General features: G+C 48.2%; 1 protein-coding gene across 1 annotated transcript in view; it reads right to left on the bottom strand.

Annotated features, from left to right (window-relative positions):
- Nucleotides 1-3831: 3831 nt before the first annotated feature.
- The window catches only part of SRM (spermidine synthase), a 10744-nt gene continuing 549 nt past the window's right edge, over nucleotides 3832-14026 (bottom strand). The window contains exons 2-8 of the mRNA XM_069079231.1: nucleotides 13312-13432; nucleotides 10157-10249; nucleotides 7667-7820; nucleotides 7180-7263; nucleotides 6603-6748; nucleotides 5717-5839; nucleotides 3832-5507 (exon numbers count right to left, since the gene is read on the bottom strand). Of these exons, the coding sequence (XP_068935332.1) occupies nucleotides 5490-5507; nucleotides 5717-5839; nucleotides 6603-6748; nucleotides 7180-7263; nucleotides 7667-7820; nucleotides 10157-10249; nucleotides 13312-13432 (739 nt within the window). The 3' untranslated portion in view covers nucleotides 3832-5489. The remainder of the gene's footprint in view (nucleotides 5508-5716; nucleotides 5840-6602; nucleotides 6749-7179; nucleotides 7264-7666; nucleotides 7821-10156; nucleotides 10250-13311; nucleotides 13433-14026) is intronic.

Here is a 14026-nt window from a genome sequence, read left to right as displayed (position 1 = left end):
TTAATGATCTTAGTCTATAGTTTTCTTTGTGTGATTTATCTTTTCCTGCTTTAGTTATTAGGGCTATAATTGCATCATAAAAACATTATGTTAGGGTGTTTTCTTCTCAGTTTTTTGAGAATAATTTGTGAAGTATGAGTGCTAGCTGTTCTTTAAAAGTTTGATAGAATTCTTCTGAGTCCATCAGGACTGGGAGCTTTTTTCTATGGTAGTTTATTTGTAGCTAGATCTATTTCCTTTTCTGAGACTAGGTTATTTAAGATCTCTATCTGGTTTTCTGATAGTTTGGGTATTTTGTATTTTCAAAGGCATTCCTCTATTTCTTTTGTGTTCCTGATTTTGTTCACATGTAATTGTGTGTAATGCGTTCTGATGATTATTTTTCATTTCTTCTGGTTTTATTGTGATTTTACCTTGCTCATTTCCTATTTTATTGATTTGATTTCCTAATCCCATCTCTTTAATCAACTTTGCTAAAGGTGTATCCATCTTATAAATCTTTTCCAAATTAAACTATTTCTCCTCTAATATTTAGTATCTCCCCTTTTGTGATTATTTTATATTTGTTTATTTGTTGGCTTTCTTTTCATTAATATTTTCTTTTTCTATTTTGTTAATAGGAAAATTATTCTTCCTTTGAATATTATTTTAGCTGTATCCCAGATAGTTTGGTATGTTAGTTCATTATTAGACTTTTATTTCATATAATTAACTATTTTTTCTATGATTTGTTCTTTTAACCACATTATTTAAGATTTCATTGTTGTCTCCATTTGGGTCAGTGTCTTTTGTTTGTGGTCCCTAAATCATTATCATTTTTATTGAGTTATGTTCTATAAAGGGTGTATTACCCATTTCTACCTTTTTACATTTATTATCTCTATCCCCTGGTATGTGGTCAATTTTTGTAAAAGTTCCATGTGATACTGAGTAATATGTACAATTCTTTTGCAGTCTCATTTAGAAGACACTATGTATCTTCTAAATCTAATTTCTCCAGAATTTTGTCCAGTTCCATATTTTCCCCATTATTTATCTTTGCTAGATGTATCCAAAACTGAGAGGATAAGGCCTCCTTTCATCACTATGTTACTAAATCTTCTGGCAGCTTAGATAATGGTTCTTAATTTGGATGCTAAAGCATTTGAAATATGTTTATTATTGGTATTGATTTGTTGTCTATGCTTCTGTGGAGATTAAAATTGTCCAGTCTACAATAAGAGAGACTGAGGCAGAGCTCTGAGCCAATGGCTTAGCCAACTTATCTCCATCTTAATGGGAAAACTCCTTCATTTTGTATCATCTGGCATATATTCCATAAATCCCTTCTCTTATTTGTTTTGCTATGATTTGGATAAATAGGCTTCTAAGCTATTCACTATGTGCATTCACTGTGGAACTGGTATTAGGTGAGGAAGGGGTCAAACCTTGGATATAGAGCTTGGGGTACTCCTTCCCCAATAATGATGACAGGTTTGATTGAGCCTGATCATATCCTTTAGATGAATAATATTTAAGGGAGCAGAGAGATATGCTCCTAGTCTGGTACCCCCTTTCTCTAAGGAGAACACAGTGGGTCCCAGCTTCCTTTTTCTCCTCCTGACAGGAATTAATGTCTCCTTTGGACCAGGGTAGAGGGAGAAGAGGTTAGAGATGCCCTACTCTGCCTTCCTTTGAGTCACATAACAGCCCTCTTTTTTAAAATAGTATTGTGGTCTTTTCCCAATTACATGTCAAGACAATTTTTAGCACTCATTTTTACAAGATTTTGAGTTCCAAATTTTTTTTTCTCTCTCCCTCTCCTCCCCTCTTCCAAAAATGGTAGGCAATTTGATACAGGTTATGCATGTGCTATCATGTAAAACATATTTCCATATTAGTCACAGTTGTGGAAAAAAACAGAAGGAAAAAACCATGAAAAAGAATAAAATAAGTGAAAAAAATATGCTTCAATCTTTATTCAGAGTCCACCATTTCTTTATCTGGAGTGGATAGCATTTTCTTTTGTTAAGTCCTTTATATTTGTCTTGGATCATTGTGTTGCTGAGAACTGAATCATTCATAGTTGATCATTGCACAGTATTGCTGACACTGTGTAGAATGTTTTCCTGGTTTTGCTCATTTCACTTTGCATCAGTTAGTACAAGTCTTTACAGGCTTTTCCTGAAATGTGCCTACACAATAACCCTCTTTACACAGGTGACCCTTCTTTTTTATTCATTCCCTACAAGCCCAAGCTATCAAAACTGGAGAGCCAGGAATAGAGCACGTCCCCCAGCCAGGAGCAGTTGGTTATCTCAAGGATGCTTATCCTAGGAAGTATAAACTCCTCCTCCCACTACCTCAGGAGCCAAGGACTCTAAGACCTTCTAGATAGGCTTGGGGACTAGGCATTGAGATATGTTAAGGTCCCTGCTCAGCGGAATGAGGGGCTAAGGACCCGGACTCCTGAATTCTCTTTCTCCCTCCTATAATGTAAAATTCCCCATCACAGTTCTGGGCTGCCCCTAGCAGTGTAGGTTGGGAATCTGCCTGGTTTCCTTGTCCTTATGGAAACAAGAACTGGCTTTCTCCTTCTGTGACTCCCTAATTCCTCTTGTTATTTTGCCAGAAGCCAAGCAGCCAGAACTCAGCTCCCAGATGCCATCACCACCACCTATGGTTAATCCTTTGCTCCCTGACCTGCTGAATTTCTCCAGCAGGGTGGAGAGTTGAAATCTTGCAACCCCACCAGCACTGGGGGCACTTAGACCCTCCCTCTTTAGCCAGACCCCAGTGGGTTGCTCCCCCAATCCTCTTGAAGCTGAGCCACTGATACTGCCCCTCTGGCCCTCACCCCAGCTAATCTGAAGTAGGAAGATGGAGAAAAGGGTGGATTAGATTTTGACCCCCAGCACCCATCCCCATCCCCCCTCCCTCATGACTGACCATAGTCTTCCCCACCTGTTTCTCTGATCTTTCTTCTGAGAGGCGTTAGCCCCTCTCTTGCCCTCAAATCTCTTGCTTCCTTCCCAAACTCCATCCTTCACATAGGCAGGAGCAACTTGGTCATTCTCACTTAATTGCCAAGAACACTTTACTCCTGCCTGGGTGACCTGGACTCACTCATCTTCTCCAGAGGGAACTTGGGCTCTGAACTAAGGTGCCTACTTCCCAGTATAACTTCTTCCCTGTACATCCCACCTGAATAGGTTCCTTGGACCCTCACTCACTGTCCAGACCTGAACCCTCTCATTTCCTTAGAATCACTGGGCTTCCCTCAGCAGGGTTGAGGAACAAGAAAATTGAGAGGAAGGCACGGATCCAGCCTGAATGAGACTCCAGAACACCCGAAATTCCAAACTTCCCAGTGTGGAGCTAGCTGCCTAGGAAGGGCGGAAAGTCCCGGTTCAGCACCACGGAGAGAGAAAGGCTGATTTAGGATGACTTTCTTGCCCCAGATCCAATTTGTAAACTCTCAAGGCCTGAGATGGGGTTGTGTCAAAATCAAGAACAGGAGCATAAGTCTAGAAAAGGATCCAAAAGGTCACTTGATACAACCCATACCTAAGGCAAGAATCCCTCCTACAACACACCCAAGCAGTCATACATTCTGATTTCCACTTTCAGGGTTTGTCCTTAAAGCCAAAATTTACCCTTCTCCCCATTGCTTCAGGTTCTGGCCAGTGGAGTCCAGCAGAACAAAACTCATTTTCTGTTACAGACCTTCAAATACAGATCAAGATCATGTCACACTCACTTATTCACAAGCCTTCTCTTCTCTCACCTAACAAGTCTCGGGGTTTATTATTGTATAGTATCGAGATCCTGCCTAATAAGAAAATCGGCTCCTTGGGGGGAGAGATTGTCTTTATTTTTGTCTGTATTTCCAGAGCCTCAAATTGCTTGGCACAAAATAGACAGTTAACCTTGTCAAACAAGAAACTGGGAATATGTAAGCTGGAGAGGAGAAGGTTCAGAGGGGAACTTAATAGTGGTCTTCACATCGTTGGAAGGCTGTCATGAATGAGGAATCACTTGTACTGCTTGGTCACCAAGGGAAGAACAAGGAACATATGTGGAAATGGTTTGGGCAGGACATCGAACTAGTGATGTAAATGGAATCCTCTCCCCTCCACGCCCCCCAATCCCTTGAGAGGTCTTTAAGCAGAGGTTAGCTAACCACTCACTGGGCATGCAGTAGAGGAGACTCTGGGTCAGGAACCCCGGGGGACATTTGTTACAGTTATCTGCAGAATGGGTTAGATTGCCTCTGACACTAAATCAGATTCCCCAACAGCAGTTGCCCTGGTTTCACCCTTCCCAATTCCACATATCCACCCTGACCTGGCAGCCCTAACACCCCTTTCTTTTCTTTGCTCTGGCAGCAGGCCCTGAGAGCAGGTCTCAGAAGTCAATGTCAAGCTTAAGCCTCCATGAAGCCTTATTGGGCAGGATCAGCCCATCTCTCTCCTGTCTGAGCCCCAAGAGCCTTTATGTTTGGCCCCTCCTGCCTGATACACCCCTTACGGTAAGAATGTAAACCCTGAGGGCTGGGGTTGCCTTCTTTGTACCCTCTACTACAAGCATCTAGCAAATGACTAAATGAGTCCCTGCTCTCAAGGGAATTACTTTCTTTCTAGTAAGCCTCAATCTCCTCTACCTGGGATCCTCGGAAGAAAGCTCCAGCCTCTAGAGAGCTTACACAATGTACATGCTCAGACTTCAAGCATTAATTCCTACCTTCCTTGTATGATTTTGGGCAAGTCACTGCTCCTTTAGGAGCCTTGCTCTCTGGAAAGGGCTGTTTAAATAGGGTCCGTTAGAATTAGCGCCAGATTGGGCCCAATCCCAGGATCACAGGCCTTCATCTGGAAGGCATGTTCAGAGATCTAGCTCGATTCCCTCATTCTGACAGATGAGGAACTGAGGAAAAACCAGAGGAGGTCACAGAACTGGAGGGTCATTGAAGCCAAGCACATCCTTCATTCAGAGGTCTCAAGACTTTATCGAGGTCATCCCCTACCTAGCCTCGACTGCCAAGGGAAGGGGAAAGCCTCCAGTCATCAGTCTTGGCGGAAACTTCATGGAAAACTGTTTGAGGGAAAGCCCGAGTATCCGAAACAGAGACACCGACAAGCCACTCAGTTATAAATACACTGTTTGGTGAAGGGGCTTGTTAGAGGTGAGAAGGATCGTTCTGTACACAGATGATCAATATTAAGAGACGCTAATTGACCAGACTGGACAGAGACAGAGACAGACAGACAGACATCTTGTACTCTCCCCCCACCCGCCCAGCAGAGCATGGCACGGGGAGCCCCTCGATCATGTCCTGGGTTCGGTAACACTTGGTTAACGGGCGAAATGGCTGGCGAGGGGCAGATCCTCAGTTGGGAGGGGGTGCCGAGTGCCAGTCGATACCCTCAGAGCAAGAAGAGGGGCATCCTGGAATGGGCGCTTGAGGCTTGAAGTCCCTGGGAGAGGCCGAGGTGGGCATACTGGTCTCCTCACACATCGCTCAGGGCCTGGAGGAAGAGGGCAAGGAGGGTCAAAAGGTGGAGGGGTGGAGAAACAGAGGGTCAGAAGGGACCCTGGGGGAAGGAGGTGGGTACTTTTTCCATCTTTCCTGCTGAGGCCCAGCAACTCTAATTTGTAGCTAGAAGGTACTTGAAAGAGCACCTGTCCAGCCCAGAATTTGAACTCAGACCCTGTTACTGGGCTCCCCAGTTATTACCTTGCGGGCAAACTCGGGCAGCACAAAGGCCGCACGGTGGATGTCTGAGTTGTAGTATTTGAGGTTCATTTTCTCTACTTGTTCCTGGGTCAGCTGCTGCACAGGTTCCCGGAAATTAGTACTCTGAGTGAGGGACAGAGAACAAGGGTGTTCAGGAACTCACACAGCCTAGTCCAGCCCTTTACATTCTGAGAAAACTGAGACCAGATACTTGGGCATATCAGAGAAGGGCCACAGACTGAATGGCTAAGCCAGTCCCTTAATTTTTGGAGATGAGGAAACTGAGAAAATCAGTGTCTCCCAGGTATTATGGAAGTGGGTTCCAGAGTGGAGGGTGTATATAGCTCTGGTGGGCTAAGGAATTTGAGATAATTGGGAAGGCAATGGGAGACAAAGGTGAGGAGGTGAGACAGGAGTGAGGAGGGGGTGGGAGGAAGATGTTAAGAACCAAAGGATTCTGGGGATGATCTGTGTCCAGAGAATGTCAAGGATGAGAACAGGGAGGGCCAGAACCAGGTTGCCTGCCCAACCGCCTTGTTTTATAGAGGAGATGAGAGTTTAAAGCAATTTACTCAAAATCATACAGGATTCTGGGCCAAGTTCCAACCCAGCTGGATCCCATGGTCTTCTGGCACATTAAGTTCTCTGTCCAGATTCCTAGCTGAGGCCCAGAGAAAGAGGGTAACTCATCCACAGTCATCCAGCTGGTTAGTGATGGATTCCCATGCCCCTTGTTCTCTCCACTGAACTACATGGCCTTTCTCTACCCAGGCCCCAAGGACAGCAGGCTTTCTTCTCCCACTCTCTCCTTGCATCCTCTGCCCTACTGGCTGACCTGATGAGACCCTGGGAAGGCGGGAGGAAAGAGAGGTGCCTTGGGGCTCACCGGGGTCTTGCTGCAGAGCATGAAGCCAATCTGGCCACTGGGGTAGGTGGGGATGGTGCAGTAGGCATATTCCACAACAGGGAACAGAGACTTGCAGAAGTGACGCATCTCCTTGATTAGGTCCAGATGCAACCATTGGCACTCACCTGGGGGGTGGTGGTGGGGAAGTGAGATGGGCTCCCCTGGGGGTGGGAGGAGAGGAGGGGATGGTGGGGAAGGAGGGGTCATCTGGTGATGGGGAAAAGTGGGGGGAGGAGATGTCACCTGGTCAGGGAGAGAGCTCACCCAGGCCACACTGGGACTACATCTATCCCACCAGTGCTCCCCCCCCCCCCAACACTGGGACTTCCCTAGGGATCCCAGGTCTAGAGCTGGAAGGACCCATAGAGTCTAACCCCCTCATTTTACATAGGGGAAACTGAGGCACATGGCTACTAAGTGCCCGAGGTAGAATCTGAACACAGGTCTTCCTGATTCCAAGGCCAGCACCCTGCCCACTGTACTGAACATTAACCTTGCCCACAGCTAGTGAGGTTTTTGTGGAGTGACCCGGGGCCAGCCCTCTCCCAGAACTCACCCTGACAGCAGAGGATCCCATCATCTTTCAATGCTGTCTTCATCAGCTGGTAATAAGACTCTTTGAACAAACTCTCGGCAGGACCTGAGCAGAGGAGAGAAGCCACAGAGATGGAGAGACAAGGGGTGCACTCTGGGACCCTGGCTAGCCAAGGCTTCACACCCTCCTCTCACCACGGAGGCAAAGAGGGATGGGGAAGTCTGCCCTGGCCTGAGGTTGGGGAAAGGGGGAGAGGGAGGCAAGAGGGGCCAACGGCACCCTCCTGAGAAAAGCCAAGAACAGGACACCACGTGGGAATGTTTCTCTGGGCCTCAGCTTCCCCATCTGCAAAACAGGGCCAAGCTCTCAGCCAGGGATCACCCTGACTACTTCTGCTCCTCCCCGGGGCTATAAGGAGCCCAGTGGGAGGGGAAAAACTGGGCTATCACCATCCCTGGACAAGCTCCCAGGGCGGGGGGGAAGAGGAACGAGGCCCGCCTCTGCTCACCCATGGGGTCCGAGGAGTCAGTGATGATGACGTCAAAGGCGTCCTGGTTTTGCTGCATGAATTCAAATCCGTCTCTGACGTGCAAGGTCAGCTTCGGGCTGGAGTAGCCCACGGCCATGCCCGGCAAGTACTTCTTGGAGACCTGAATCACATCCTGAGACACAGGGCAGGGACTCAGTGCCCTCCGGGGCTCGGGGTCCCCGCCCCCCCTCAGAACCACCTCCAAGGATTCCAATCCGCAAGCACTGATCAAGCCAATCCTGTGCCAAGTGATAGGAATCCCAGGACCCCAGTGAAAGAGGAAGCCCCCCCAGCAGACATGCTGCTGTATGTGTACACACATGTACCAAGCAGAAAATAAGCAGAAAGTGACTTCTGAGGAAGGAGAACTCACACCTGGGAAGGGGGGAAGGGGAAAGGAGAAGGAAGCTGGATTAGCATTGATTCTCTGCTTACTATGGGCCAGGCTCTGCAGGATCCAAAGATCCACGTGAACCATTCCCTGCCCACAAGGAACTGACATTCTGGGGGTGGGGGGAGCTGTGTACATGTATAAGCATACACAGACCCAGCAAAGTAGTCCTTGTAACAGCTCTCAACACTTCTGTGGGGTTTTAAAGATTACATCATCTCCTTGGATCTTCATAAAAACCCTAAGGCAGCTGCTATCATCCCCATTTTATAGATGAGGAAATGGAGGCACAGGCAGGTGAAGTTATTTTGTCAGTGTGTGAGGCAGGATTGGAACTCAGCTCTTTCTGATTCCAAGTTGGACACTAGGACTCCTGGTTGCCTCTAGTGAATATAAGCTTGTTGGAGCCACTGAGAGGAGTGGGAGATCTCAGAAGGCCAAGAACATTCTGGGCCTGGAGAACAGCCTGGGGTGGGGGTGGGGTCTGGAATGCCCAGAGAGCTGAGATACTGAGCTGGGAAGAAATGGGACCAGGTGGGAAAGCAGGGCTTCTGACCCTAAGCCCCAGCATGGTTCCAGTTCTCAAACCCAAGGCAGAAGAAATAGTAAGCAGACTGTTCGTCTGCTCTCTGCCCACCCAGCATCGGGCTGGGCTCATCGATCAGCCGGCATCTAGCTCCATCTGGGGCTAGAGGTTCCAGCTTAGGCCCGGCCCAGGATTAGAAGGAACTGGAGCTGACTCATCTTTCCCCAACTCCGGAGGCACCAAGGATCTAGCCAAGCTGGTTTCTTGGGAGGGAAAACCTCAGGGAATTCAGAAGCCCAAATTCAAGCTGCCCCCACCCCAACCTGGGCAAGTCACTTCTCTTTGCTCCAATCTTAGACCTGGGAGAGAGGTCGGGGGATGGGAGAGCAGATGCCTTACCTCTCATGGTTATTAGTTGGGTGTCCCTGAGCAAATCTCTCTAAGCTACCTGGCCTCAAGGGGTACAAGAATCCCAGTGTCAATAATCCACGAAGGGTAGTGGCAAGGATCAAAGGAGATAAAAACCCTTTGCAAGCTTTAAAGTAGGGGGTATCAGTCATTAGCACCCCCAGACTCTTAGCTTCCTGAGGGCAGCGACCAGGTGGAAGCCAGTTTTGGATCTGCCTTTTCCAACACAGCCTTGTAGGCAGCACATTGTTCAGTCTCCACGACCACTATCCTTCCTGGCTGCTGGCTCCACAGACACCCCAAATTACCTTGGACTTTGGAGAGTACCAAAAAAAAAAAACCCTTCTAGTTCAGCTGAAAAATATTAAGAAATACACTTCTCTGAAAAAGTTTAGGCATTTCCCTTTTTGGCAAATGTGTAAAAGGTCTGGGGGAAAATGCATCAAGGAAGGTAAACAAACTCAATACCTCTGCTCCAGAAGGAATTAGGAACACAAAGGGTCACAAGGGACGTTCCTCTGATTATTCAGACAAAGAAGGAATTGAGTAATCTTAAGATTGTTTAGCGGTTTAAAGAAAAAACTTTATTTTATTATTAATTTTTTAAAGTGTGGCTCCTCAGGAGGACCGGAGTTCAAATGGGACTTCAGACACTTACTAGCTGCGTAACTCTGGACAAGTCACTTCACCCTGTTTGCCTCAGTTTCCTCATCTGTAAAATGAGCTGGAGAAGGAAATGGAAAACCACTCCAATATTTTTGCCAAGAAAACCCCACATTTGTCAGAAGAGTAGGACAGGACTGAAACAAACAATGACACCACTTTCAGACTCTGGGACTGGCCCCTCTAACTACCGAGTCACCTAGCTGCCCCAATCATAAGATTACTTGAACTTAAAAGGCAGAGCATATTGCTACACTTGATTTTGCATTTCCTGAAGTAGTCTTATTTTGTCTCCCCTACTAGAATGGACATTTATTTTGGTCTTTCTTTCTCTTGGCATCCTCTGTTGATTGGTTGAAAAGTTGTTGGTCCCAGGGAGAGGCTTGGAGGAAGTTCTATGGCTAAGGTGGTTCGGAACCCCCAAGAACGGAGGATATATGGATTTGTGATTGGTCCCTTCTCTTCCAGGAAGACCACTTACCTCGTCAATCTCACACTGGACCACAGACTCCACAGAGGGATGCTTCACCACTTCTCGAAGGACACCCCCATCCCCACCACCAATGATTAGCACCTGGTGGGAAAAGCATAAAAACAGGAGGGGAAGGGTACAAGTATGTGTCTCAGTGGGCCAAGAGCCTTCCACCCACTCCCTACTGTAGGAACAGAAGGGATTCAGCCTTGCTGTACCCAAAGGGGCAGGTGCCTTGTGTTGGCTAGCTCCTCTCAACAGGCTGACTCCCTTGGCTATCCAGGCCCCAAGGGTTCAGAGAAGCCTGCAATCCCAGCCCACACCCAGAACATATGGAAATGGAGTGGGTGAGATGGCTGCTCTCAGGGGGGCCTGGCCTCTCCAAAGGGCAGGGATCTTCTTTTATTTTACTGACTCACCTCCCTACGAGGCAATGAGTCAGGGGCCCCCAGAAGCAGCAGCCTGCCCCTCCAGCGAGGGTGCTGATGCTTAGTAGGTGTGTGGGAGCCCTGCCAGGATTATGGGACCGAGCAGGCCAAAGCATCCTCCCATGGATTCAACTGGCCTGGGAGACAAGCGGGCGTCTGTTCCCCATCCTGCCCCTATTTCCACCACTTCCTACCCGTGAATTTCAGTTTTCTCATGTGTGCCCGATAGAGGGGGAGTGGACACAAGGCTGCAGACTGAGACAACATTTCTCAGACATGGCCAGGACAAAATCTGTTTTGCTTGACTAGGCTTATTTGTGACTAGGGCTCAGCTTTTCTTTTTTCCTTCAAGGAAGTGGGAGGAAAGAGATTTGATCATTGAAAAAAAAAAAACCCAAAAGCCAAGGAGGTGATACAACGGCCTCTAAGGTCCCTTCCAGGTCTCAGTCTGTGCCCCTGCTGAGTGGGGATTCCTTTCATGTGGCCCTTCCAGCTCTCAGGTTCTGGGAAGTCCAACCCCGTTCATTTTACAGGGGAAGAAAATAAGGCCCAGAGAGGAGGGTGAGTGATTTTTGTCTGAGGTAACATCCAACTACCTGGAAGTCTTGATCTTAGCTGGTGCTCCTCAGTACAAATAGCCAGCTTTGTAGCCCCTTGTGGAAGTCCGTTTCCCCTCCTGAGACTCAGTGTAAAAGGGTGGGAGGAAGGTGTGACCCTGATCTCCTGACCCCAGGCTCAGTGCACCATGCCTGCAGTCAGGCCCCAGGGAACATGGGGGACAGCCCAACGTTTCCCTTCTTACTAGTGGCTCTAGTTTGGCAGTTGGCCTCCCTCTCTGCAGCCATGGCAGCGTGGCCTTGGGGTGGAGTTGGAAGGTGCTGTAGCTCTCAAACCTTCTTCAGGCTTGCCCCCTGCCCCCAGCTTCCTTTTATGTTAGAAGGTGAGCTCCTTGAGGCCAGGGTCTGTCTTGCTTTCTCCTTATCTTTGTATTCCCAGCACTTGACACAGGCACACAAGTAAATACATAATAAAGAGATGCTTGCTGACTGACAGGCCTGCCATAGCCCCCACCTCCATCTCTCCACGTTCTCTCTCACTGGTCTCAATATAATCTTTCTTGATCTTCAAGAACAGTCCCACATGGACAGAGGATGAAAATGCTTCTTCTAGTGACCCTGGAGCTCTGAACAAGGCAAGGAGGAGGCTGGTTTGATGGGCAGCACCCCGCCCCTCCCCTCAAACAAAAAAAAAAGACCATGATCTCCAGCTGCTTTAGGAGGCAGAACACAAGGAGGCGAGTGTCCCCTGTGCCCTGGCCTGACAGGGCTGAAGTAGGGCTTTCATTTCTGGGCACCACACCCTCGGAAGGAAGGACATTGGTGACACTCAGAGGAAAGTGATCACAAGCATTAATTAAGCTACTGAAGGGAAATGACAGACTGTGCCATGTGATAGGGACTGGGGCCATGGATCCTCGAAAGAGGACTGTGGGAGGCACCAGAACCACCTTCAAGGATTTGGGAAGGGCTGTTATAGGGAAGAGGAATTTCTCTTGACCTCTTTGGACTCCAGAGAGCAGGAGCAGAAGTAGACTGCAGACACCAATTTAAGCTTAGTGCTAGGAGTCAAATTCCCCAAAGTGGAATCTGATGCCTCGGGTTCTCCCTTCTTAGCTGAAAAGGGCCACAAAGCCATCAGGTTGGGCCCATTTCATTTTCAACAAGATGAACCCAGAGAGGTTAAGTAATTAGCCCAACATCACACAGGTAGTTAAGCAGCAGGGCCAAGATTTGAACTAGGAGTTGGCTCACTAATTTCCAAGTCAGCATTTTCTCCCCCATACAAGCAGAGGCTGGGACATTACTTGGTGGCCAGGCATGGATTGGCCGAGATGGGGCCACTCAAATCCCATCCAGCTCAGAAGGAAGCCAAATCTTGAGCCAGGACAGACAAAAAAACCCAGGTGAATGAAAAGACCAGGACTATCCCACAGTGCCTGCTGAGTGAGAAATGGGCAAATTCAGACCGTGGCCCTGCTGCTTCCTACCTGTAGGACACGAGGCAAGTCACTTAAACCTCTCAGTTTCCTCATCTGTCAAACAAGTAGATGATCTCTGAGATTCCTTCTAGCTCTAGAACAATGACCTATGACCTGTCATTCCCTGATAAGGATCCAGACCTGACTCCACCAAGAGGCTAAACTCTCCTTTCCCTCCAGATCCAGATGTAGATCTGGAAAGAGTATTCTGAAAAGTAGGGAACAGAGCGCCTCTTTCCACTCTACCGTAAAGGGCCCCCCCCCAAGTTCATCAGGAGGGTCTCCGTGAGAGGGCCTAGGAGCTCAGACTCTCAGCACCCTGAATCTCTTCTAGATGTTGGCCTTTCTCTTCTGCCTGAAGTACAGGGTGAGTGGCCCCAGAGACCGGTTAGGTCCTGGGCAAACTGCTGAGTTCCAGGGGGTATCTTACGATAGATTGTAAACCTCGCTTTTATGCTCTCCCTAATAAGTTCAAAACCACCCAGAGCTGGCTGGTGAGAAGTTTATAAGATCACAGAATCACAGACTGTCAGAGCTGGAAGGAACTTCAGACATAATCTAGTCTAATCCATTCCAAGAAATTGAAGCCCTGGTCCTCTGGAGTCCAGATTCAGTCCTTTTCCTATTAACTCCATTGAGAGTAAATGATAGCCTCACTCCCCACCCCCCAAAAGGCCTCATGCACACTGGTCCATTACCTTTCGTGGGCTGGGATGGCTGCAGAGGGGCAGGTTGGCAATCATCTCCTGGTATGAGAATTCATCCCTCTCTGTGCACTGTATGACTCCATCTAGCACCAGGACATTGCCGTAGGTCTTACTGCAGAAGCCCCCCCCCCCCCCCCCAAGGAGAGAGTATGTCAGGGACCACAGGGGTACCTCAGTGACACACAGAAAGCAGACCCATCCCCCTATCCCCCTAAGACAATTAATTCACTTCCCTGGGAGAGTTTTGACAAACAGCTGCCAGCTGGTCCCTGGGCCAGACCAGCAAAGGTGGCACGTCTCAAAGCCGCGTGGGCCTGGGCTACCCGCTAGCATAGGAGTTCAATGCCTCAAGCCCTGGGTTTCCTCCACTTCCTATCTTTCTCTCCCTCTCATCTCCTCCCATCTCCCCCTAGTCTGCCTTTCTAGAAAGGCAAAGGAGAGCCCTCAAGGGGGGATAGCTTTAAAACACTGACCCTAAATGGGGAAAAGACAGGAGACTGGGGGGGGGGAGAGAAAAACAAGAAAGAAAAAGAAAACGAAGGGATTGTATAGAAAGTATACTATAGAGAAGGAGGGAACCAGGATGATGGGAACTGAGGGGACATAGCACTAAGTCAGGATGAGATTCCTGGAAGGGGGACCAGCGGGGGTGGGGGGAAGGGGGGCGCCGGCGCAGACAGGGCAGTGTTAGATTGGACCAGAGATG

The sequence above is a fragment of the Petaurus breviceps genome, unplaced genomic scaffold (assembly GCF_028583685.1).
Source record: "Petaurus breviceps papuanus isolate PSGF00001 unplaced genomic scaffold, PetGlider_PUasm1.0 91041, whole genome shotgun sequence".
Lineage (NCBI taxonomy): Eukaryota > Metazoa > Chordata > Mammalia > Diprotodontia > Petauridae > Petaurus > Petaurus breviceps.
This window is presented reverse-complemented; position numbering and strand designations above follow the sequence as displayed.